Source organism: Notolepis coatsorum (assembly GCF_963971535.1).
Source record: "Notolepis coatsorum genome assembly, chromosome: 9".
NCBI lineage: Eukaryota > Metazoa > Chordata > Actinopteri > Aulopiformes > Paralepididae > Notolepis > Notolepis coatsorum.
The window spans coordinates 10,976,831-11,001,479 of record NC_140173.1 but is presented as its reverse complement, the minus strand read 5'-3'; the positions used below and the strand labels follow the sequence as shown (position 1 = coordinate 11,001,479).

General features: G+C 43.1%; 1 protein-coding gene across 1 annotated transcript in view; it reads right to left on the bottom strand.

Annotated features, from left to right (window-relative positions):
- Window positions 1-24,649, bottom strand: part of mcu (mitochondrial calcium uniporter) — a 54,221-nt gene that overhangs the window by 28,259 nt on the left and 1,313 nt on the right. Inside the window, exon 2 of the mRNA XM_084321481.1 lies at window positions 5,076-5,246. Coding sequence (XP_084177607.1) covers window positions 5,076-5,235 — 160 coding nt within the window. The 5' untranslated portion in view covers window positions 5,236-5,246. The remainder of the gene's footprint in view (window positions 1-5,075; window positions 5,247-24,649) is intronic.

Here is a 24,649-nt window from a genome sequence, read left to right as displayed (position 1 = left end):
AACCACTATCTTGTTATCCAACGAGCGCCTCTCACATCTCTACAACACTGTTCCTCCTCTCTCTGCTGTCCAACCACTATCTTGCTATCCAACGAGCGCCTCTCACATCTCTACAACACTGTTCCTCCTCTCTGCTGTCCAACCACTATCTTGTTATCCAACGAGCGCCTCTCACATCTCTACAACACTGTTCCTCCTCTCTCTGCTGTCCAACCACTATCTTGTTATCCAACGAGCGCCTCTCACATCTCTACAACACTGTTCCTCCTCTCTCTGCTGTCCAACCACTATCTTGTTATCCAACGAGCGCCTCTCACATCTCTACAACACTGTTCCTCCTCTCTCTGCTGTCCAACCACTATCTTGTTATCCAACGAGCGCCTCTCACATCTCTACAACACTGTTCCTCCTCTCTCTGCTGTCCAACCACTATCTTGTTATCCAACGAGCGCCTCTCACATCTCTACAACACTGTTCCTCCTCTCTCTGCTGTCCAACCACTATCTTGTTATCCAACGAGCGCCTCTCACATCTCTACAACACTGTTCCTCCTCTCTCTGCTGTCCAACCACTATCTTGTTATCCAACGAGCGCCTCTCACATCTCTACAACACTGTTCCTCCTCTCTCTGCTGTCCAACCACTATCTTGTTATCCAACGAGCGCCTCTCACATCTCTACAACACTGTTCCTCCTCTCTCTGCTGTCCAACCACTATCTTGTTATCCAACGAGCGCCTCTCACATCTCTACAACACTGTTCCTCCTCTCTCTGCTGTCCAACCACTATCTTGTTATCCAACGAGCGCCTCTCACATCTCTACAACACTGTTCCTCCTCTCTCTGCTGTCCAACCACTATCTTGTTATCCAACGAGCGCCTCTCACATCTCTACAACACTGTTCCTCTCTCTCTGCTGTCCAACCACTATCTTGTTATCCAACGAGCGCCTCTCACATCTCTACAACACTGTTCCTCCTCTCTCTGCTGTCCAACCACTATCTTGCTATCCAACGAGCGCCTCTCACATCTCTACAACACTGTTCCTCCTCTCTCTGCTGTCCAACCACTATCTTGTTATCCAACGAGCGCCTCTCACATCTCTACAACACTGTTCCTCCTCTCTGCTGTCCAACCACTATCTTGTTATCCAACGAGCGCCTCTCACATCTCTACAACACTGTTCCTCCTCTCTCTGCTGTCCAACCACTATCTTGTTATCCAACGAGCGCCTCTCACATCTCTACAACACTGTTCCTCCTCTCTCTGCTGTCCAACCACTATCTTGTTATCCAACGAGCGCCTCTCACATCTCTACAACACTGTTCCTCCTCTCTCTGCTGTCCAACCACTATCTTGTTATCCAACGAGCGCCTCTCACATCTCTACAACACTGTTCCTCCTCTCTCTGCTGTCCAACCACTATCTTGTTATCCAACGAGCGCCTCTCACATCTCTACAACACTGTTCCTCCTCTCTCTGCTGTCCAACCACTATCTTGTTATCCAACGAGCGCCTCTCACATCTCTACAACACTGTTCCTCCTCTCTCTGCTGTCCAACCACTATCTTGTTATCCAACGAGCGCCTCTCACATCTCTACAACACTGTTCCTCCCCTCTCGCAATTTTTCTGTAAAATAGGTTGCGAGTGAAAGCAGGCGTGCTTGTTATGGAGGGATTGTACAGTGGGGGCGGAGACTTCAAATCATTTAATGGTCACTCCAACGGTGTTACACCCTCGACAAATACTCGATACAAATATATGTGTACTAGGGGTATCACGTTAAAGCTGCAATAAGCGGGCTGCTGGGTGGCGCAGTGGGCAAGGCGCTCGCCACTAACGCAGGATATACTGGTATCGAGCCCAGCTCTCAGCGTTGCTTCCGGCTTGGCCGGCCGTCGTACTAACACAATTGGCAGTGTTAGAGGGTGGGAAAGCCGGTGGGTGGGTCCTGGTCGTTGTAAACAGCGACTCCTACAGTTCGGTCGGGGCGCCTGCTCAGCGAGGAAAGGATCTAAGGGGGGTAGTGTGTAGGGATGGGTATCGTTAGGATTTTATCAATAGTACTACTCTTATCGATACTGCTTAACGGTTCGGTACTTTATCGATACTCTTATCGGTTCTTTTTGATTATTTTGCAAGAAAAAAAAACAATTAATTAAGAACAGAATCGAAATTGCTTTATTATTCTTTTATATAACTATATAAATATAAATAAATATTATTTATTCAGCAGCAACAGCAGCAGCAATGTTTTAAATGTGTCTGAATTATAGACTTTTTATAATTAACAACAAATGTAATGCTGTTTTACAGCAAAAGTTCAAACAAACAGTTGCATGGCAACAAATAAAATAATAATAAAATGAATAAATAAAATATTAAATAAATAGGCTACACATCTCTCTTTTTGTGTTACAAATTGTGCTCACTGATATGAACATAGGCCTCTTTACTTACTTAAAAAAAAGGAAACATCAAGAAATATGTTTATGGTATTCCACCATGTCGGAGTCATACAATACTATTTTGATTGACAGTCGATTCTGCCAATTACGTCACACCGCTTGCACCCACCTCTGCTGTTCTTACCACCTATCGGAAGCTCTCATTCGTTTTTTTACTTCCGGAATGTCGGCCATTACTCTACTACCGGAGCTCAGGCTAATAACGTTAGCTCCCCGCCGGCCACATTGACGAGTACCAGCGCTTATACATTACTGGCAAATGTCTTGTTGCACTTGTGGCAACGAGCGTTGTGAGCATCGACTTTAGTAAAATAGACCCAGACTTTTGAACGTTTCGTTCTGTCCGCCATGATGAGAGCAGAGCTGTCTGTACTGTAGCCTACAACAGCACCCGTGTGTGTGTGTGTGTGAGTGTGTGTGTGAGCACAGCACAGCCCGCTCCTCACGCAGGCAGAGAGAGACTGAGGGAGGAGAGATATAGAAAACGGCCAACAAGATTAGTTTGCAACGTTTAAATTCCTCAACAAAAAAAACTCCATAATTTCTCGAGTACCGATAGCAGTACCGATGACGTCGGAGCTTATTAATACTCAGTTTTTTTCTAATTTAGTACCGGTTCCCGTTTAGAACCGGTTTCGGGGGGCATCCCTAGTAGTGTGATCCTTCCACACGTTACACCCTCTCAGTGAGAGTCAGCGCTGCCAGGTGAAAAGAAGCGGTTGATTGGCTACACATGTGTCGGAGGAAGCATGCGATAGCCTCTACTCTCCCAGACCGACTGTAGGGGGTAGAGTGCGCAACGACCAGGAAGGGGATTGGGAATTGGCATAACGACTAACATTGGGATGGGAGAAAAACGGAGAAAAAGGAGGGGGGAAAAGATTTAAATTTATTTTATTTTTTTATGTAGAATTCATCTGGACTTCAAAGAACGACCTCCCGACTTGAATACGGCGACAGCCCGTCTGTCAAAAGTAATCGCAATATGATATTTAATCTTTTTTATGTAGCGACCAGTAGGAGTCGCTGTTTACAACGACCAGGACTGACGATTGTGTTAGTAGGGTCGACTGACCAAGCCGGAGGCACCGCTGACAGCTGGATTCGATCCCAGAGTCTCTGCGGTGGTAGGCGAGCGATATGATATTTTATATAGAATGTTTCAGGAGAATGTCGTTGCCAGGTGGACTGCTTGGACCCAAGTGTATTTCCTGCCACAGGATATACAGGAAATTACCCATTTAAAATGTTTATATTGTCAAGATACAAAAAGACCATGGTGCAGATGCTTGCAGTATAATTCCACAGTTGCTACGACCGAATAATCGACTATTGGTGGTTTGTCTGTCAATCTACGATGCATTATGTAAGGGATGGTCAACGAGTAGGTGTGTGTTAAAACTGTTTTAAACCACCACGTGGAGGCCAAGAACCACCAGACACACAGCGGAGTGTTGATTATTCTGCTCATACCAAGGCCACTTGCCAAAGACAAAAGAATATGTGCCATTTATTCAAATTGTCACCGTTAAAATTGGGAATGCGTGTGCCATGATAAGTGAAGGGATTATGAAGTGAAGGTTGAGTAGTAGGGATGAATTTAGAACGGTGATTAAACTTGAGCCAAGCACCTTTTAACGCGCACACACCTGCTGGCCAATCAGAAAAGAGTATTCACAGAGGCCATGGTATAAAGGAATTATAAGGAATAAAGTGTTCGTCGTCATAGGGTGATTGGTTTTGCGTTGACAAACGTGGAACATGATGTGTGCTTTTATGTCATTCCAGAAATGACGTGTCATTTTGTTCACAGCTGAGCTGAAAGTTACAATCAGCGCGGCCTGGTTGCGTGAACACTTAAGGCAACCTACTTGCGTTCAGCGTTTCTCTGATTGGCCACGCCGCCCATGTGACCGCGGCAGAGAGGCAGAGCGGCAGAGCGGAAATAGGCTGCTGCTCCGGTGAAAGAAAGACAGGCATTCTATTGCCATGTTCTGCGACAAACTCTAACCTTAACCAACTCCGAAAGAATGCCTAAACTTAACCCTAACCATAACCAACTCCGAAAGAATGCCTAAACTTAACCCTATCCTTAACCAACTCCGAAAGAATGCCTAAACTTAACCTTAACCAACTCCGAAAGAATGCCTAAACTTAACCTTAACCAACTCCGAAAGAATGCCTAAACTTAACCTTAACCAACTCCGAAAGAATGCCTAAACTTAACCTTAACCAACTCCGAAAGAATGCCTAAACTTAACCCTAACCTTAACCAACTCCGAAAGAATGCCTAAACTTAACCGGCGAAAGAAAGACGTTTATATAGAGAGGCGATAAATTAATTAAACGTAAAAAAAAATGTAAAAAAAATTGAAGTGATTAGAACTCGTCACCAACCTGACCGCAGGCTCCACAGCAAGCTGAGGAACGAGTTGAGCTAACCGTCGATGTTAAAACAGGGGGGATTGCGTGCGGCAACCTGCACGCCGCTGCCACTCTGCCGCCTGCCGCTGCCGCTCTGGCACTGCCGCGGGGGCGTGCTAGGCGTGGTCACGTGGGGCGCTGAACGCAAGAAGGTTGCCTGAAGTAATGAAGCGGCCTGGTTACCTGTGGAGTAGATGGCGACGCGGTCGATGCCTCGGTCCTCCGCCTGGAGCTGTTGCAGGAAGACGCCCACGCAGTCGCTCAGCGGCTTCAGGGTGAACTGGCAGCGCTCTCGCCGGGACGGCAAACTGACCGAGATCACCGGCAGCCCGTTCTGGTACATCACCGTCACATCTGGAGGAGAGGGAGGGGGAGGGGGAGAGGGAGGAGAAGGAGGAGGAGGAGGAGGAGGAGGAGGAGGAGGAGGAGGAGGAGGAGGAGGGGGAGGGGGAGGGGGAGGGGAGGGAGAGGAGGAGTCACATGAGAAAAGAAGGGGGCGTAAGAGAAGGATCATAATTGAATGATTTGTAGTTCCTATACTTTTTCCAAATTTACATTACATTAATTTAGCTGATGCTTTTATCCAAAGTGACTTACAAGTTGTGTACAACAAGTGAGCAGAAGGGGTACAGCTCTGGCAGCTGAGGGTCAATGGTATTGTTCATCAAACAGCGTTGAACGTGAGTGCATGGCAGGATAAACATATTACTAGCATAGTAACTAGGTAGTACAGTATAGGCATAGTAGCATAGTACATAGTAGATAGTAGTATAGATAGTGGCATTTCATTATTAATCACATATTGAATGAAGAGGTGTGTTTTTAGTCGGCAGCGAAAAATTGGGCGGGTTTCAGCTGTCCTGATTGTGGTAGGTTCCAGATTTAAAATTCCGAGCGACATCTTTAGACATCATTGTTTTACATTGTGACTATAGGCTAGTAATATTGCTGATATTTAGTGGTGTTCGCAGACTCTCTTAACCCTTTCACTATCACACTACAGATGGCAGTGAAAGGGTTAACCTTCTGTAGTGTGGTAGTGAAAGGGTTAACCTTCTGTAGTGTGGTAGTGAAAGGGTGAGCAATTTGTTTAAAATAGCTAGGTCAAATTACCTGGAAATTGACTAAATCATTTAGTTTACTTTCCAGACCTGCCGCCTCCAAATACTGGAGCATTGGATGACATTGTCTGTTACCGGCTTCTCTCCACTAGACTCCTAGACTAGAGGAATCCATGGGGAGCTTAGCTTGGATGGCGTCCAATGGGTCTGGTGTGGAAATGACTGCATTCATTAGTGACTGTGGCTCGCTGTGTCCGACAAGCGTTCAAGGTGAACAGTCAATAATTATTTCACAAATCAATTGCTCTCTACTGCAGGGGTTCTCAACCTTTCTGCTGCCAAGGCACCCCTGTGTTCAATAAAATATTCCAGGGCACCCCTACATACGATAAAGACTTTTCCGGTCCTGTTTTTTTTTGCTACAATGATGACAAAAGTGCTTGCTTTCAAAATAATGTTTATTTAAGAAACCGGGAAACACATTTGTGTGACATATGCAGGCTATATAATGCATTATTAATATGTGTTTCAGGTCTAAATGGCTTAGTACTGTTGACATTACACTGCTTGTAGTAGTAAATCAAATAGCATATTTCTTTAAATAAAATTACAGAAAATTATCACTAAAGTGCTATCTGTTGCAGCTGCACTGTTCTCCACTAACCTGCTGATATCAACAGTATCACACTAACCTGCTGATATCAACAGTATCACACTAACCTGATATCAACAGTATCACACTAACCTCCTGATATCAACAGTATCACACTAACCTGCTGATATCAACAGTATCACACTAACCTGCTGATATCAACAGTATCACACTAACCTGCTGATATCAACAGTATCACAGTAACCTCCTGATATCAACAGTATCACAGTAACCTCCTGATATCAACAGTATCACACTAACCTCCTGATATCAACAGTATCACAGTAACCTCCTGATATCAACAGTATCACAGTAACCTCCTGATATCAACAGTATCACACTAACCTGCTGATATCAACAGTATCACACTAACCTGCTGATATCAACAGTATCACACTAACCTGCTGATATCAACAGTATCACAGTAACATCCTGATATCAACAGTATCACACTAACCTGCTGATATCAACAGTATCACACTAACCTGCTGATATCAACAGTATCACACTAACCTGCTGATATCAACAGTATCACACTAACCTGCTGATATCAACAGTATCACACTAACCTGCTGATATCAACAGTATCACACTAACCTCCTGATATCAACAGTATCACACTAACCTGCTGATATCAACAGTATCACACTAACCTGCTGATATCAACAGTATCACACTAACCTCCTGATATCAACAGTATCACACTAACCTCCTGATATCAACAGTATCACACTAACCTGATATCAACAGTATCACACTAACCTCCTGATATCAACAGTATCACACTAACCTCCTGATATCAACAGTATCACACTAACCTGCTGATATCAACAGTATCACACTAACCTCCTGATATCAACAGTATCACACTAACCTCCTGATATCAACAGTATCACACTAACCTCCTGATATCAACAGTATCACACTAACCTCCTGATATCAACAGTATCACACTAACCTCCTGATATCAACAGTATCACACTAACCTGCTGATATCAACAGTATCACACTAACCTGATATCAACAGTATCACACTAACCTCCTGATATCAACAGTATCACACTAACCTGATATCAACAGTATCACACTAACCTGCTGATATCAACAGTATCACACTAACCTCCTGATATCAACAGTATCACACTAACCTGCTGATATCAACAGTATCACACTAACCTGATATCAACAGTATCACACTAACCTCCTGATATCAACAGTATCACACTAACCTGCTGATATCAACAGTATCACACTAACCTGCTGATATCAACAGTATCACACTAACCTGCTGATATCAACAGTATCACACTAACCTGATATCAACAGTATCACAGTAACCTCCTGATATCAACAGTATCACACTAACCTGCTGATATCAACAGTATCACACTAACCTGCTGATATCAACAGTATCACACTAACCTGCTGATATCAACAGTATCACACTAACCTGATATCAACAGTATCACACTAACCTCCTGATATCAACAGTATCACACTAACCTCCTGATATCAACAGTATCACACTAACCTCCTGATATCAACAGTATCACACTAACCTGCTGATATCAACAGTATCACACTAACCTGCTGATATCAACAGTATCACACTAACCTGCTGATATCAACAGTATCACACTAACCTCCTGATATCAACAGTATCACACTAACCTCCTGATATCAACAGTATCACACTAACCTGCTGATATCAACAGTATCACACTAACCTGCTGATATCAACAGTATCACACTAACCTCAGGGTTTGTACACCTTTTCCAAGGCAAAATGCAAGCACTTTTCAAGCATTTTCAAGGTGAATTTTCAAGATTTTCCAGCATCTTATGCGGCTGTGGTAAATTAAATATTTACTCAAAATGATTATTTCACTTCTTCCATCACATTAAATCAGATGTTATTGTGCTATAAACAACCAAAATTATGTAGACTTGGCATTATATACCGGTATAACCTGGCTGAGCCGATGTGTTATGCAGTAACATACTGTATATCTGTATGTCGTGTATGCTATAAATGTCACTATGAATTGAAAATGGGGGACCCTGATGTAAACAAGACGAAAGTATTTCTCTGGTCTGCATCCCCTTAACAATTGTGTGTATTGAGCCGTACTGTATTGTACCCATTCTGCAATCTGTTAATAAAGTTTTCAATCAATCAATCAAACGTGACGAGCCAGGCCAATTTTAGCATGTTAATTTATGGAATATGCAATCTAACAGCTAACGTGAACTTTACAGTAATTACATGGATAATAATGTTACAATACAGTACAGCTCAATACACACAATTGTTAAGGGGATGCAGACCAGAGAAAGACTTTCATCTTGTTTACATCAGGGTCCCCCATTTTGGTTCATAGTGACATTTATGACATACATGACATACAGATATACAGTACGTTACTGCGTTCCAGACTACAACTGCTCCACACCAGTTCCACACCAGTCTCCGTAAATGTTCCGTTATAAAAATAACGTATAGTCTAGCCAAAACCCTATCAGCTGATTCACAATAAGTTCAGTAGAAGGCTAGAAGCCCAATAGTAACCAAACATTCCTTAAAATGGTCAATAGATTCAGAAATAGTCAGACATGGAATGGAACATATTCTGATTTAAATTGCTTATTTGTTTTTTAACCAACAAAGCAACATTAGGATAGTGTAAATACACAGTACACACTGATTGCAATTCTCACTGGGAGTCTGGGACCTACTGTACAAATTTCACACACGTCACACATTCCCTTTTGTCCCTCCAGTCGTACCGTAGATCGCTGACGTCATTTTAACTTAAAATGGCGGCCCCCATCAGAGCATTCGGCTAACAACATTAGCTTAGCAAACCTGCCACCGCACTTCTAGGTGCATAAAGTGTGGTAACAAAATATCACAGCCCCTAAGACTGGGAGCGTTCTAACTCTACCGAGCATGTACCCAACATTATATGAAAAATAAAAAATCATTACGATGTTTTAGTGCACTTCAAGCGCTAAAGGGATTCATAACAACTTATAGCAGGGTCAATCGCAGTGTTAGCACTCGTCTGTTTCTTTTCTTTTCATACCAACATTACCTTTTTAAGTGAAAGTGGTCTTGTCCTTGTTGTATCCATGTGTAATGTTGATAGTAGTGGGTGTACACAGATGAAAGAGAGCAAGTCTGTGTCTGGGATATAGGTCCCGACTCCCAGGCTATTTATATAAAAACACTACGGGTCGAGCCCAGCCACATTTTGCGTGAAAGGCGAACGCAAAATAGGCTCGCTCGAGTCGCTCAGAGTTATTTTATTTCTTTGTCTAAAAACCAAACTATTCAGTCAGATAGCGATTTATTATGAAAGTATAAAGTGCAATTACAATTTCAATCACTTTCCAGCACTTTATACACAATTCAAGCACATTTAAAACCTTGAAAACAGCACATTGAAATACAAGCATTTTCAAGGATTTCCAGCACCCGTACGAACCCTGTAACCTGCTGATATCAACAGTATCACACTAACCTGCTGATATCAACAGTATCACACTAACCTCCTGATATCAACAGTATCACACTAACCTGCTGATATCAACAGTATCATACTAACCTCCTGATATCAACAGTATCACACTAACCTGCTGATATCAACAGTATCACACTAACCTGCTGATATCAACAGTATCACACTAACCTCCTGATATCAACAGTATCACACTAACCTCCTGATATCAACAGTATCACACTAACCTGATATCAACAGTATCACACTAACCTGCTGATATCAACAGTATCACACTAACCTGCTGATATCAACAGTATCACACTAACCTCCTGATATCAACAGTATCACACTAACCTGCTGATATCAACAGTATCACACTAACCTCCTGATATCAACAGTATCACACTAACCTGCTGATATCAACAGTATCACACTAACCTGCTGATATCAACAGTATCACACTAACCTCCTGATATCAACAGTATCACACTAACCTCCTGATATCAACAGTATCACACTAACCTGATATCAACAGTATCACACTAACCTGCTGATATCAACAGTATCACACTAACCTGCTGATATCAACAGTATCACACTAACCTCCTGATATCAACAGTATCACACTAACCTGCTGATATCAACAGTATCACACTAACCTCCTGATATCAACAGTATCACACTAACCTGCTGATATCAACAGTATCACACTAACCTCCTGATATCAACAGTATCACACTAACCTCCTGATATCAACAGTATCACACTAACCTGCTGATATCAACAGTATCACACTAACCTGCTGATATCAACAGTATCACACTAACCTGATATCAACAGTATCACACTAACCTCCTGATATCAACAGTATGTATATTACATACATATCAGCATTTGCGGAGCTAATGATGCTAATGATGGAGCATCGCCGTCGGTTGTGTGATAGTAAAGGGCTAACCTTCTGTATTGTCACAGTGAAGAGGTTAACCGGCTGTCATGTGGCAGTGAAAGGGTTAACTGCGGCAGCCTGCTCAGCTACTACTTAGGCTAGGAGGAGGGGTCTCAGTTGGAGCCAAGAAGACTACAATAAATGACCTGGGCTATTTACCGGAATGGGGATTTTGGTGGAGAGAAAGCATTAGGCAATGGGGCGACTACTGGACAAATATTAGTGCAATGTCATTTTGACTCGTTGAGTCGTTTGGTGGCTTTTGACCAAACAGCTTAAACAAAAGCTCCAAGTGTCACAGAACAGATCGGTCAGGGTGGTGCTTCAGAGCTCATGCAGGGAGGGACCAGGTCCAGTTCGGTTTACTGTTTGGTTACCTGTTGAGGCTGAGGGCTGCTCTCAGCTACAGCTAAACATCAGAGCACTAACTACTACAGCGCCCCTCGGTACTTGCACGACGTGTCATTTTTAGGTACATAGCCATAAAACCAGAGCATGCGTAGGACATCGGTGTATGGGTGGGTTTAAGACTAATAATGTTCATTATCGGATGCAGGAGCCTTAGAATGGAACAAGCTACCACTGCCCATGAAAAATACAGTAAAGTATCAAAAGCAGGGGTCTCAAACTCGCGGCTCGCGGGCCAATTGCGGCCCGAGGGATGATATTTTGCGGCCCCCTACTTGACATCAAAGTGTAGTGTTAATGCGGCCCGCGCCCTACTGTTTGCCGAGACGTTGCGCGAGAGTTGGACGTTTTATTTATTTTATCACTTGTAGGCTACCATAGCGCAGGCTCATGACAGCAACGTTACGTTAGTGACTTGGTTGAAACGTGATTCCGGAGTGATATCAAGTAAAGTGGAAGCAAATGCATCCTCGCTCTCTCCTCTGACTGCGAGCAGTGCTCTGCATAAGCGGCTGGCTGCACTGCCACTGTCTGTGTCTGTGTACGGGTCTGGTCCAATCACATTCAGCATCCCGTCAGCGTCCCCCCCCCTCACCCACAGTCTGCGAATCAGATGCAGAGTAGGGGAGTAGGGCGGGTCTTCACGGAATGCAAGTCGTCTCTCTCTTTCAGTCCGAGTCAGTTGGCAGCGCATCTACAGTAAACTCGCTCCCAGTTTTATCTCTGTGAGATAAATGTAGCTACTAGCCTAGTTTCTAGCCATTTTCAAAGATGGTCAGTAAAAGAAAAGTCGATTGCAATTCAAAGGTGAATGGACTGAAAAATATGCATTCATCCTGAGTCCCAGCACCAAACCAATGTGACTATATGCCAAGAAACGCTAGCCCTTGTGAAGGGTGGCAATTTGAAAATAATGTATGACTGAGTGATGTTTGAAGGCAAACAAAAGCAAAGCCCCCTCAGATCGCACAGCAACCAGAATAACTGAAATACTGGCTGGTGATTTGATTAAACAGCTTTGTGATAGAATAAAAAAAAATGCACAGTGCATTTCCATAGCTGTGGTCGTGGATGAGTCCACTGACACCACTGAGAAGCCTATGTTCTGAAGAACCATTCATGTTCTGAAGAACTGTTCATGTTCTGAAGAACTGTTCATGTTCTGAAGAACTGTTCATGTTCTGAAATGTTATTGCTAAGGATTGAGAAGATTGGATCAGTTGTACTTTTTTTTTGAATACTTGAAACCCTTTTTTTGTGGAATATTTGATGCGGCCCAGCCTCACCCAGACTCTACCTCCAGCGGCCCCCAGGTAAATTGAGTTTGAGACCCCTGATCAAAAGTAACCAAAGTAGTTTTAAGGTGGAAATCATACCCTGGTTCCTACAAAGAACAGTGGTATAAGTCTTGTACTGTAATGCTACTGTAGTCATAACGACAGATTTCAGGTTGTCATCTTGTAATTTGTATTTACATGTGTATTGTAGCAGCAGCAAGGGAAATAACAACAAGACGTTATCCTTGAACACTATGAACGCGAGTTGCTTTTAATGACAAATGACTAAACTCTACCCTCCTCCTCCTCCCCAGTGCAGTGTATGGCCTTGAGCGATCCAAGTGTTCTTTCAGAGTCTGAAACCCAAAGCGCACCCCCCCCCCCCCTCCCATCCTCCTCCAGCTCCCCCGCTGAGTCTCACACAGAGAGGAGGCTGGAGGTGGAGCGACAGCCGGGATATATATATATATATATATATATATATTTTTTTTTTTTTTTTTTTTTTTATTATTATTGCAAAACAGAAATTATTAAAAGTCAGTACTCAACACACAATGCATAATGAAACTAACAGTCAAGGTGGTTAAAATTACATGCAAGTACAGAAACAAGACAAAAAAAAAAGTCTATAATAATATTTTACCGTATACAGTGTATATCCAGCGAAATTAACAATTATACAAATGCGTATACAGGACATACCCCTAATACCTATTTTCTAAAACCCTACACACATATGCTCCAGCTCGAACCCCCCCCTCCCGGACCCCTCCTTGGATAGTACCTCCATTATCCCTCACTCCTAACCAGACACTACCATTATAAGCTAGCTTTTATTCTCTCCACCACTTCTAACCACATTGACATTTTGGATTCGTTGAGACCCAGAATTCTTGCTGTAGATATTTCTTGATATATCACATCGAGATATCTCCCTCTCCCTCTCTCTCTCTCTCTCTCTCTCTCTCTCTCTCTCTCTCTCTCTCTCTCTCTCTCTCTCTCTCTCTCTCTCTCTCTCTCTCTCTCTCTCCTCTCTCTCTCCCTCTCTCTCTCTCTCTCTCTCTCTCTCTCCCTCTCTCTCTCCCTCTCTCTCTCCCTCTCTCTCTCCCTCTCTCTCTCCATCTCTCTCTCTCTCTCTCCCTCTCTCTCCCTCTCTCTCTCTCTCTCCACCCACATTGGCCCAAATTGTCACATCGTCTGCCCTCCCGTGTTCGTCCCCTTTGTCCTCTCCTCTTCCGTCAAAGTGGAACTGAAGTGTGAAGCGCTCATTGCGGCGAGTCTCTCCCTCTCTCCCTCTCCCTCTCTCTCTCTCTCTCTCTCTCTCTCTCTAGTAGAAGTACAACAGCACTTACTCTCGATGACACTCAGAAGTGCTGACAGTGCTGTGACCGGCCTGTGGCCCGTTTAATGTTTTGGTGAAAAACAGGAGAAGGTCAACCCTTCTATACCACTACCGTCTGTAGTGTGGTAGTGAAAGTGTTAACCTTCTGTAGTGTGGTAGTGAAAGTGTTAACCTTCTGTAGTGTGGTAGTGAAAGGTTAACCGTCTGTAGTGTGGTAGTGAAAGGTTAACCTCTGTAGTGTGGTAGTGAAAGGTTAACCGTCTGTAGTGGGGTAGTGAAAGGTTAACCGTCTGTAGTGGGGTAGTGAAAGTGTTAACCTTCTGTAGTGTGGTAGTGAAAGTGTTAACCTTCTGTAGTGTGGTAGTGAAAGGTTAACCGTCTGTAGTGTGGTAGTGAAAGGTTAACCGTCTGTAGTGGGGTAGTGAAAGTGTTAACCTTCTGTAGTGTGGTAGTGAAAGGTTAACCGTCTGTAGTGTGGTAGTGAAAGGGTTAACCTTCTGTAGTGTGGTAGTGAAAGGTTAACCTTCTGTAGTGTGGTAGTGAAAGTGTTAACCTTCTGTAGTGTGGTAGTGAAAGGTTAACCTTCTGTAGTGTGGCAGTGAAAGGTTAACCTTCTGTAGTGTGGTAGTGAAAGGTTAACCTTCTGTAGTGTGGTAGTGAAAGGTTAACCTTCTGTAGTGTGGTAGTGAAAGGTTAACCGTCTGTAGTGTGGTAGTGAAAGTGTTAACCTTCTGTAGTGTGGTAGTGAAAGGTTAACCGTCTGTAGTGTGAGTGAAAGGGTTAACCTTCTGTAGTGTGGTAGTGAAAGATTAACCTTCTGTAGTGTGGTAGTGAAAGGTTAACCTTCTGTAGTGTGGTAGTGAAAGGTTAACCTTCTGTAGTGTGGTAGTGAAAGGGTTAACCGTCTGTAGTGTGGTAGTGAAAGGTTAACCTTCTGTAGTGTGGTAGTGAAAGGGTTAACCTTCTGTAGTGTGGTAGTGAAAGGTTAACCTTCTGTAGTGTGGTAGTGAAAGGTTAACCTTCTGTAGTGTGGTAGTGAAAGGTTAACCTTCTGTAGTGTGGTAGTGAAAGGGTTAACCGTCTGTAGTGTGGTAGTGAAAGGTTAACCTTCTGTAGTGTGGTAGTGAAAGGGTTAACCGTCTGTAGTGTGGTAGTGTAAGGTTAACCGTCTGTAGTGTGGTAGTGAAAGGTTAACCTTCTGTAGTGTGGTAGTGAAAGGGTTAACCTTCTGTAGTGTGGTAGTGAAAGGTTAACCTTCTGTAGTGTGGTAGTGAAAGGGTTAACCTTCTGTAGTGTGGTAGTGAAAGGTTAACCCTTTGTAGTGTGGTAGTGAAAGGTTAACCTTCTGTAGTGTGGTAGTGAAAGGTTAACCTTCTGTAGTGTGGTAGTGAAAGGGTTAACCTTCTGTAGTGTGGTAGTGAAAGGTTAACCCTTTGTAGTGTGGTAGTGAAAGGTTAACCTTCTGTAGTGTGGTAGTGAAAGGTTAACCTTCTGTAGTGTGGTAGTGAAAGAGTTAACCGTCTGTAGTGGGGTAGTGAAAGGTTAACCGTCTGTAGTGGGGTAGTGAAAGGGTTAACCGTCTGTAGTGTGGTAGTGAAAGGTTAACCTTCTGTAGTGTGGTAGTGTAAGGTTAACCGTCTGTAGTGTGGTAGTGAAAGGTTAACCGTCTGTTGTGTGGCAGTGAAAGGTTAACCTTCTGTAGTGTGGTAGTGAAAGGTTAACCTTCTGTAGTGTGGTAGTGAAAGGTTAACCTTCTGTAGTGTGGTAGTGTAAGGTTAACCGTCTGTAGTGTGGTAGTGAAAGGTTAACCGTCTGTTGTGTGGCAGTGAAAGGTTAACCTTCTGTAGTGTGGTAGTGAAAGGTTAACCTTCTGTAGTGTGGTAGTGAAAGGTTAACCGTCTGTAGTGTGGCAGTGAAAGGTTAACCGTCTGTAGTGTGGTAGTGAAAGGTTAACCTTCTGTAGTGTGGTAGTGAAAGGTTAACCTTCTGTAGTGTGGTAGTGAAAGGGTTAACCTTCTGTAGTGTGGTAGTGAAAGGTTAACCATCTGTAGTGTGGTAGTGAAAGGTTAACCTTCTGTAGTGTGGTAGTGAAAGGGTTAACCTTCTGTAGTGTGGTAGTGAAAGGTTAACCATCTGTAGTGTGGTAGTGAAAGGTTAACCTTCTGTAGTGTGGTAGTGAAAGGTTAACCTTCTGTAGTGTGGTAGTGAAAGGTTAACCATCTGTAGTGTGGTAGTGAAAGGTTAACCTTCTGTAGTGTGGTAGTGAAAGGATTAACCTTCTGTAGTGTGGTAGTGAAAGGGTTAACCGTCTGTAGTGTGGTAGTGAAAGGGTTAACCGTCTGTAGTGTGAGTGAAAGGGTTAACCTTCTGTAGTGTGGTAGTGAAAGATTAACCTTCTGTAGTGTGGTAGTGAAAGGTTAACCTTCTGTAGTGTGGTAGTGAAAGGTTAACCTTCTGTAGTGTGGTAGTGAAAGGGTTAACCGTCTGTAGTGTGGTAGTGAAAGGTTAACCTTCTGTAGTGTGGTAGTGAAAGGTTAACCTTCTGTAGTGTGGTAGTGAAAGGTTAACCTTCTGTAGTGTGGTAGTGAAAGGTTAACCTTCTGTAGTGTGGTAGTGAAAGGTTAACCTTCTGTAGTGTGGTAGTGAAAGGGTTAACCGTCTGTAGTGTGGTAGTGAAAGGTTAACCTTCTGTAGTGTGGTAGTGAAAGGGTTAACCGTCTGTAGTGTGGTAGTGTAAGGTTAACCGTCTGTAGTGTGGTAGTGAAAGGTTAACCTTCTGTAGTGTGGTAGTGAAAGGGTTAACCTTCTGTAGTGTGGTAGTGAAAGGTTAACCTTCTGTAGTGTGGTAGTGAAAGGGTTAACCTTCTGTAGTGTGGTAGTGAAAGGTTAACCCTTTGTAGTGTGGTAGTGAAAGGTTAACCTTCTGTAGTGTGGTAGTGAAAGGTTAACCTTCTGTAGTGTGGTAGTGAAAGGGTTAACCTTCTGTAGTGTGGTAGTGAAAGGTTAACCCTTTGTAGTGTGGTAGTGAAAGGTTAACCTTCTGTAGTGTGGTAGTGAAAGGTTAACCTTCTGTAGTGTGGTAGTGAAAGAGTTAACCGTCTGTAGTGGGGTAGTGAAAGGTTAACCGTCTGTAGTGGGGTAGTGAAAGGGTTAACCGTCTGTAGTGTGGTAGTGAAAGGTTAACCTTCTGTAGTGTGGTAGTGAAAGGTTAACCTTCTGTAGTGTGGTAGTGAAAGGTTAACCTTCTGTAGTGTGGTAGTGAAAGGTTAACCTTCTGTAGTGTGGTAGTGAAAGGTTAACCTTCTGTAGTGTGGTAGTGAAAGGTTAACCTTCTGTAGTGTGGTAGTGAAAGGTTAACCTTCTGTAGTGTGGTAGTGAAAGGTTAACCGTCTGTAGTGTGGTAGTGAAAGGTTAACCCTTTGTAGTGTGGTAGTGAAAGGTTAACCTTCTGTAGTGTGGTAGTGAAAGGTTAACCTTCTGTAGTGTGGTAGTGAAAGGTTAACCGTCTGTTGTGTGGCAGTGAAAGGTTAACCTTCTGTAGTGTGGTAGTGAAAGGTTAACCTTCTGTAGTGTGATAGTGAAAGGGTTAACCTTCTGTAGTGTGGTAGTGAAAGGGTTAACCTTCTGTAGTGTGGCAGTGAAAGCGTTTACAGGTCAACATGTTTCATATTATTTCCCCCCCCACCCTTCCACTCCTCCCAACCCCAACAAAATAAACCAATAAGAAGGGGACGACAGTGATGATAACCAATGAAAGCCAATACAATAATACTAACTAATGGGTGAATAAATGGCCAGAAATATATATATATATATATATGGCTGAAGTCAAGGAGTACACTGATCAGGGGCTACAGGCCGATGGTATAGTGTAGAAACATCGATAATATAATAATAATAAAAAGGTAGGCACTATTTTAGAAAACGCTTGCTTGCCGCTCTAAGTGTGAACTCTATCTTTTCTAGATGCAAAAACAACATAACATCTTCCAGCCAGGCAGAGAATAGGAGGGGGGGGGGGGGGGGGGTAGATGGTTTCCAGGTAAGGAGTATTCTTCGCAGTGCTGCAATCATGATTCAACCTTGTTTGAAATGCAAGGACGGGGCACCACCGCGCTGGCACCCCGTAGATGGGCAGTAACGGGCAAGGATGTAATCAACTATGTCGACGACAACACGTCAGAAATCGAAGACCAATATGTTGCAAGCTTTTGGCAGCAAGACCCAGAACATTATGTGAGAGGTCTGCCTGTAAACTGCCCCAATGGTTACATTTGGGTTCGGAATCAGGGTACATCAAACACAAGCACAGGATGATGAAGAATTCACCCTAATGCCAGTTCTCTGCCAGTTCCATGCCCAGTCCCGCCTCCCATCTGTTATTTGACTCAGAGACTGTGTCCACCATTCAAAGACATGTTGTTTGATTATATTTCAGATATAGCTTCAACATTTATTACTCTCCCATAATGATTCTTGAGACGGGGCTTGGGAAAGGAATCAAGTGATGGGACCTGTATGATGGAACAAATCTGAACGTGGCGGACTAAATTTAACCCCTTATGGCAGATCAGCCTGGAATTTATTTCACGTCATAAATAGATCAATACCGTATTAATTAATTAATTAATTAATTAACCCTATCAAACAGCAGTCAAAGTGTATATGTTCAGCACTACATTTGTTTACCAATGATTTTAAGTAGGGGTGCACGATATTGATTTTTTTACCCCGATATCGATACCGATAACTTTCTGCTCCTCAAGGTCGATACCGATACCCGATATATATATATTTATTGTATTATAATTAGTGCCGTCAGGCAATTCAAAAAATGTATCTAATTAATTACAGGATTTGTAATTAATTAATCTAATTAATCACATTTTAATCGCATAACCATTTTATGCCTGATATTCTATATTCTATAATCATATTTCAAATTGCATGTGTCCGGATGGCAGAATTCAGTACTGTATCTACACAACCTTCTGTTTAATCATCTTCCATCTATTAATTTTCTTAGATTTTTCAGGTCTGGTCAATTTGAGCATGGTGTTATTCACAGTCAAAGATTAAAAAAAATGTAATTGATATTCTCATTTGGTTCATTACAATTTACTCAAGCCTAGTAACAGTCAGACACAGTATTTCTGACACTGGGAATACATTCCCTGAGATCCATAGATGTCCCTAGAATCAGATACCAAGAACATGCAAATTGCCCATATAAAAAAAAAGTCTGTAAATGTGTATTCTACGTTCTTATGGAATGAATGAGATACAAAAAAAATTATTATTATAAAAAAAAAAAAAGTAATTAATTTTGAGTTAATTTTCATAACGCGATAATTTGCTGTGTAATTAATTAATCTAATTAACGCGATAAACGGACAGCCCTAATTATAATTTTTATTTTTTTATGTATATTCCTGTAGTGTTGACCTAACCAGATTTATCATGACATGAGCATTACTACTATGAACAAAACAAAGCCAAGAGAACAGTTTTGACTCTTCAAATAAAGTGACTATATTTATTTTTCCAAATAAATATAATTTGAGTCAATCACTAAATTCACAATCCGTCAATGTCATTAACAATGTGTTTCCCTGAACAATGAGTGAACTAAAAACCAACAGGTATTGTGCTTTGTCAGTAGGGATGGGTACCGTTCACATCTGAACCGATACGGTACCGGTACCTGTACCTGTGAATCGATACTGGCAGTGGTGCAGTCGTAATATGGGAACTGCCCAGACAGCACGTGCACACGCGCATACATGTTCCCTCGCTTGCGCACAGAACAGATGATTATTATGCATAACAATGTTTTAAATGTAATTGTAGTTACAATTTCTTTAATTGAATTAACTTAAACTAGAAAAGTAAATACAAACTAAATTAACAATGTAACTTAGTTTACAGAAGGACAGTTTCCTTCAGAAGCACAACTTAATGTCTCATCCTTCCAGTCGGGACCACAGATCAAGCAACCCCCCACCAATTGGTACAGGGCTTGTATTTTGGTTTGGCTCTTCTCCTTGTTATGCTATCGGTATCCTATTATTATGCAAAGTATATAGGTGATAAGTGCCGGCCGGGTACTTGGCACACGGCGCGACGAGTCCAGTGACAATTGTGAACGCATTTTTGTGTGCGTGCGTGCACATCCGTGCACGATTGCGCGCACTTCTGCTCAGCGAATTACTAGGACGGCGTCTTACCCCGTCCTACCACCACTGGATACTGGTACCCAACGGTACCTTTTTTAGGTACTTTAGTCTCTAAAAATGTAATCCACCTACCGCAGTTGTAAAAAAGAAAAATCCAAACTTCAAGAAATAACCAAATTTTCAACCGTTTTCGGCTTGCCATTGCCCCGACTGCTTTGTTGTTGAATCAAGTAAAATCCTAAGTAAGCATATATTGTGCGTGTGAACGTTGACATAAAAAAAATATATATATGTAAAAAAAAGAATATATATATATATTTTATCGGAGCTATCAATTATTTTATCGGGTTTATCGGGATGACGTCATAATTGCTGATATCGACCCAATAATTATCGTGCATCCCTAATTTTAAGTGTTATTAGCTAAATATGAGTTTATAAAAATCTCTTTTCTTGCATCGGAAACCGAATGATTTAGATGCGAGGAAATTATGTCGTCATGAAATAGTTGTAGTCCTAAGAAAAAGGAGACCCAGCGCTTTCGATGAGCGTAGAAACTTCATGACTTCCCTACCCAGCTCACACCAGCCGCTGTCAAAGCTGGAGCTGGGCTGGCGTGGAAAATAAAAATACATTGTCACGATCGGGGCTCGAGCCTGCCAGATGAGGATCAATCAGCGCGGCTGCAAGGGATTACCTCATCAAGCGGGCTCTATATCACCTGGCAGATTCTGTCATCCGGTGTCGCAGTGTTAAACTGCCTTCCCAGGTACGACGTCTCGACCTGAAGCCCTGCTAACCCGCTCTGGTTATTATTCCCTGTCCTAACCTCCCTCTCTTGTGCCCAAGGACTCCGTTCCAGCGTGTCCGTCTGGACCCCTGGTGGTGGACTACGGAGTTCCTGCTCTCACCCCTGACACAGCCGGTGTCCACGTTCTCCCGCACTGCACAAGGAGTGCACCTGTTCAAATAACATTATCTCGTACTGCACAAGGAGTGCATCTGCTTCAAGACCATCCTCCCGCACTGCACAAGGAGTGCACCTGTTCAAATAACATTCTCCCGTACTGCACAAGGAGTGCACCTGTTCAAATAACATTCTCCCGCACTGCACAAGGAGTGCACCTGTTCAAATAACATTCTCCCGTACTGCACAAGGAGTGCACCTGTTCAAATAACATTCTCCCGCACTGCACAAGGAGTGCACCTGTTCAAATAACATTCTCTCGTACTGCACAAGGAGTGCACCTGTTCAAATAACATTCTCCCGCACTGCACAAGGAGTGCACCTGTTCAAATAACATTCTCCCGTACTGCACAAGGAGACAGTGCACCTGTTCAAATAACATTCTCTCGTACTGCACAAGGAGTGCACCTGTTCAAATAACATTCTCTCGCACTGCACAAGGAGTGCACCTGTTCAAATAACATCCTCCCGCACTGCACAAGGAGTGCACCTGTTCAAATAACATTCTCTCGTACTGCACAAGGAGTGCACCTGTTCAAATAACATTCTCTCGCACTGCACAAGGAGTGCACCTGTTCAAATAACATTCTCTCGCACTGCACAAGGAGTGCACCTGTTCAAATAACATTCTCTCGTACTGCACAAGGAGTGCACCTGTTCAAATAACATTCTCTCGTACTGCACAAGGAGTGCACCTGTTCAAATAACATTCTCTCGTACTGCACAAGGAGTGCACCTGTTCAAATAACATTCTCTCGTACTGCACAAGGAGTGCACCTGTTCAAATAACATTCTCTCGCACTGCACAAGGAGTGCACCTGTTCAAATAACATTCTCTCGTACTGCACAAGGAGACAGTGCACCTGTTCAAATAACATTCTCTCGCACTGCACAAGGAGTGCACCTGTTCAAATAACATTCTCTCGTACTGCACAAGGAGTGCACCTGTTCAAATAACATTCTCTCGTACTGCACAAGGAGTGCACCTGTTCAAATAACATTCTCTCGTACTGCACAAGGAGTGCACCTGTTCAAATAACATTCTCTCGCACTGCACAAGGAGTGCACCTGTTCAAATAACATTCTCTCGTACTGCACAAGGAGTGCACCTGTTCAAATAACATTCTCTCACACTGCACAAGGAGTGCACCTGTTCAAATAACATTCTCTCGCACTGCACAAGGAGTGCACCTGTTCAAATAACATTCTCTCGTACTGCACAAGGAGTGCACCTGTGCTACCCCCCAAGAACATTCATCCCCGTCTGTTGTACATTCCTGCATGTGATTCTTGTCTGCTTGGGGAAAACAATTAAAACACCCTAAACCGCTCCATTCTCTCTCCTCCTGTGTTCGCTATTGGGCTCCGTAAGAACCCCTATCCTCACATACATTGCCGTGATTTTGTGATTATATCGCAAGGTCGAACAAACATGAGCGTTATTGCCATAAAATACAACGAATATTCTTTCTTTACCTTTCTGTGAATGTCTAGAAAAAAAGCGTGTCGCAATCTGGTGGAGCTATGGACATTATACAAAAGTAACTGTACTTTCAGTAGATTTCATTCACAGTCTTTGTTGCTCTGTAACGGGCGCCTGGTGGCACTAAATCCAGATTTAACTCTGCCATTGGAAAGAGGAGATTTGGGCCGATCCATAGATGTATGACTTGGCCATAATAATGTAATTTATAGGGCTGATATTCTATATTCATATTTCAAATTGCATGTGTCTGGATGGCAAAACTCAGTACTGTATCAAAAAAAAAACTGTAAATCATCTGCCCTTTATTCATTTGCTTAGATTATTTACACACTTGATCTCAAGAAGGTGCTGAATGAGCTCAGTGGCAATTTTCCATGCTTGGTCAATGTTAGCATGGTGTTATTCACCGTTAAAGACGAACAGAAAAATAAGATTATATTCTCTGTTGGTTCATTACAATTTACTCAAGCATAGTAACAGCATAGTGCCAGAGTTCAGTTGTATTTGCATGCACTCATCTGTGTTTCACTACACACACGAGTGCATGCTTACCAACTGTCCGTCTGCAACACTACTATCACCGACATCTAAGAAGGGAGATCCCCCCTTGAATGGCCCTTCTAAGGTTTCTCTCCTCCACACTGCCTGTGGTGCATTTATTTCCTATTGTTAGGTTTTAGTGAGTTTTTCCTTACCTTCGCGTGGGGTACGTCTGGGAGTGTTTGCATTGCATTCATTTATTTTGCATTTATTTGAAATTTGTTGGACCTTATGGTGTTCTTGTTTTGTTCTCGACTTATTGTTATGTTTCTTCTTGACTTGTTTAAAGAAGACGTGTCCGGCCCATGGGGACATTAACGTGTGTTGTCGGGCCTTACAAATAAATTTGATTTGATTTGATTACCAGACGACCAGCTCTACCTCCTGAGCCACTGTCTAACCCTAACCTTCTGATTACCAGACTCTACCTCCTGAGACACTGTCTAACCCTAACCTTCAGATTACCAGACGACCGCTCTACCTCCTGAGCCACTGTCTAACCCTAACCTTCAGATTACCAGACTCTACCTCCTGAGACACTGTCTAACCCTAACCTTCAGATTACCAGACGACCTCCTCTACCTCCTGAGACACTGTCTAACCCTAACCTTCAGATTACCAGACGACCTGCTCTACCTCCTGAGACACTGTCTAACCCTAACCTTCTGATTACCAGACGACCTCCTCTACCTCCTGAGACACTGTCTAACCCTAACCTTCTGATTAACAGACGACCGCTCTACCTCCTGAGACACTGTCTAACCCTAACCTTCTGATTACCAGACGACCGCTCTACCTCCTGAGACACTGTCTAACCCTAACCTTCAGATTAACAGACGACCGCTCTACCTCCTGAGACACTGTCTAACTCTAACCTTCTGATTACCAGACGACCGCTCTACCTCCTGAGACACTGTCTAACCCTAACCTTCTGATTAACAGACGACCGCTCTACCTCCTGAGACACTGTCTAACCCTAACCTTCAGATTACCAGACGACCTCCTCTACCTCCTGAGACACTGTCTAACTCTAACCTTCAGATTACCAGACGACCTGCTCTACCTCCTGAGACACTGTCTAACTCTAACCTTCAGATTACCAGACGACCTGCTCTACCTCCTGAGACACTGTCTAACCCTAACCTTCTGATTACCAGACGACCTCCTCTACCTCCTGAGACACTGTCTAACTCTAACCTTCAGATTACCAGACGACCTGCTCTACCTCCTGAGACACTGTCTAACTCTAACCTTCAGATTACCAGACGACCTGCTCTACCTCCTGAGACACTGTCTAACCCTAACCTTCTGATTACCAGACGACCGCTCTACCTCCTGAGACACTGTCTAACTCTAACCTTCTGATTACCAGACGACCTGCTCTACCTCCTGAGAC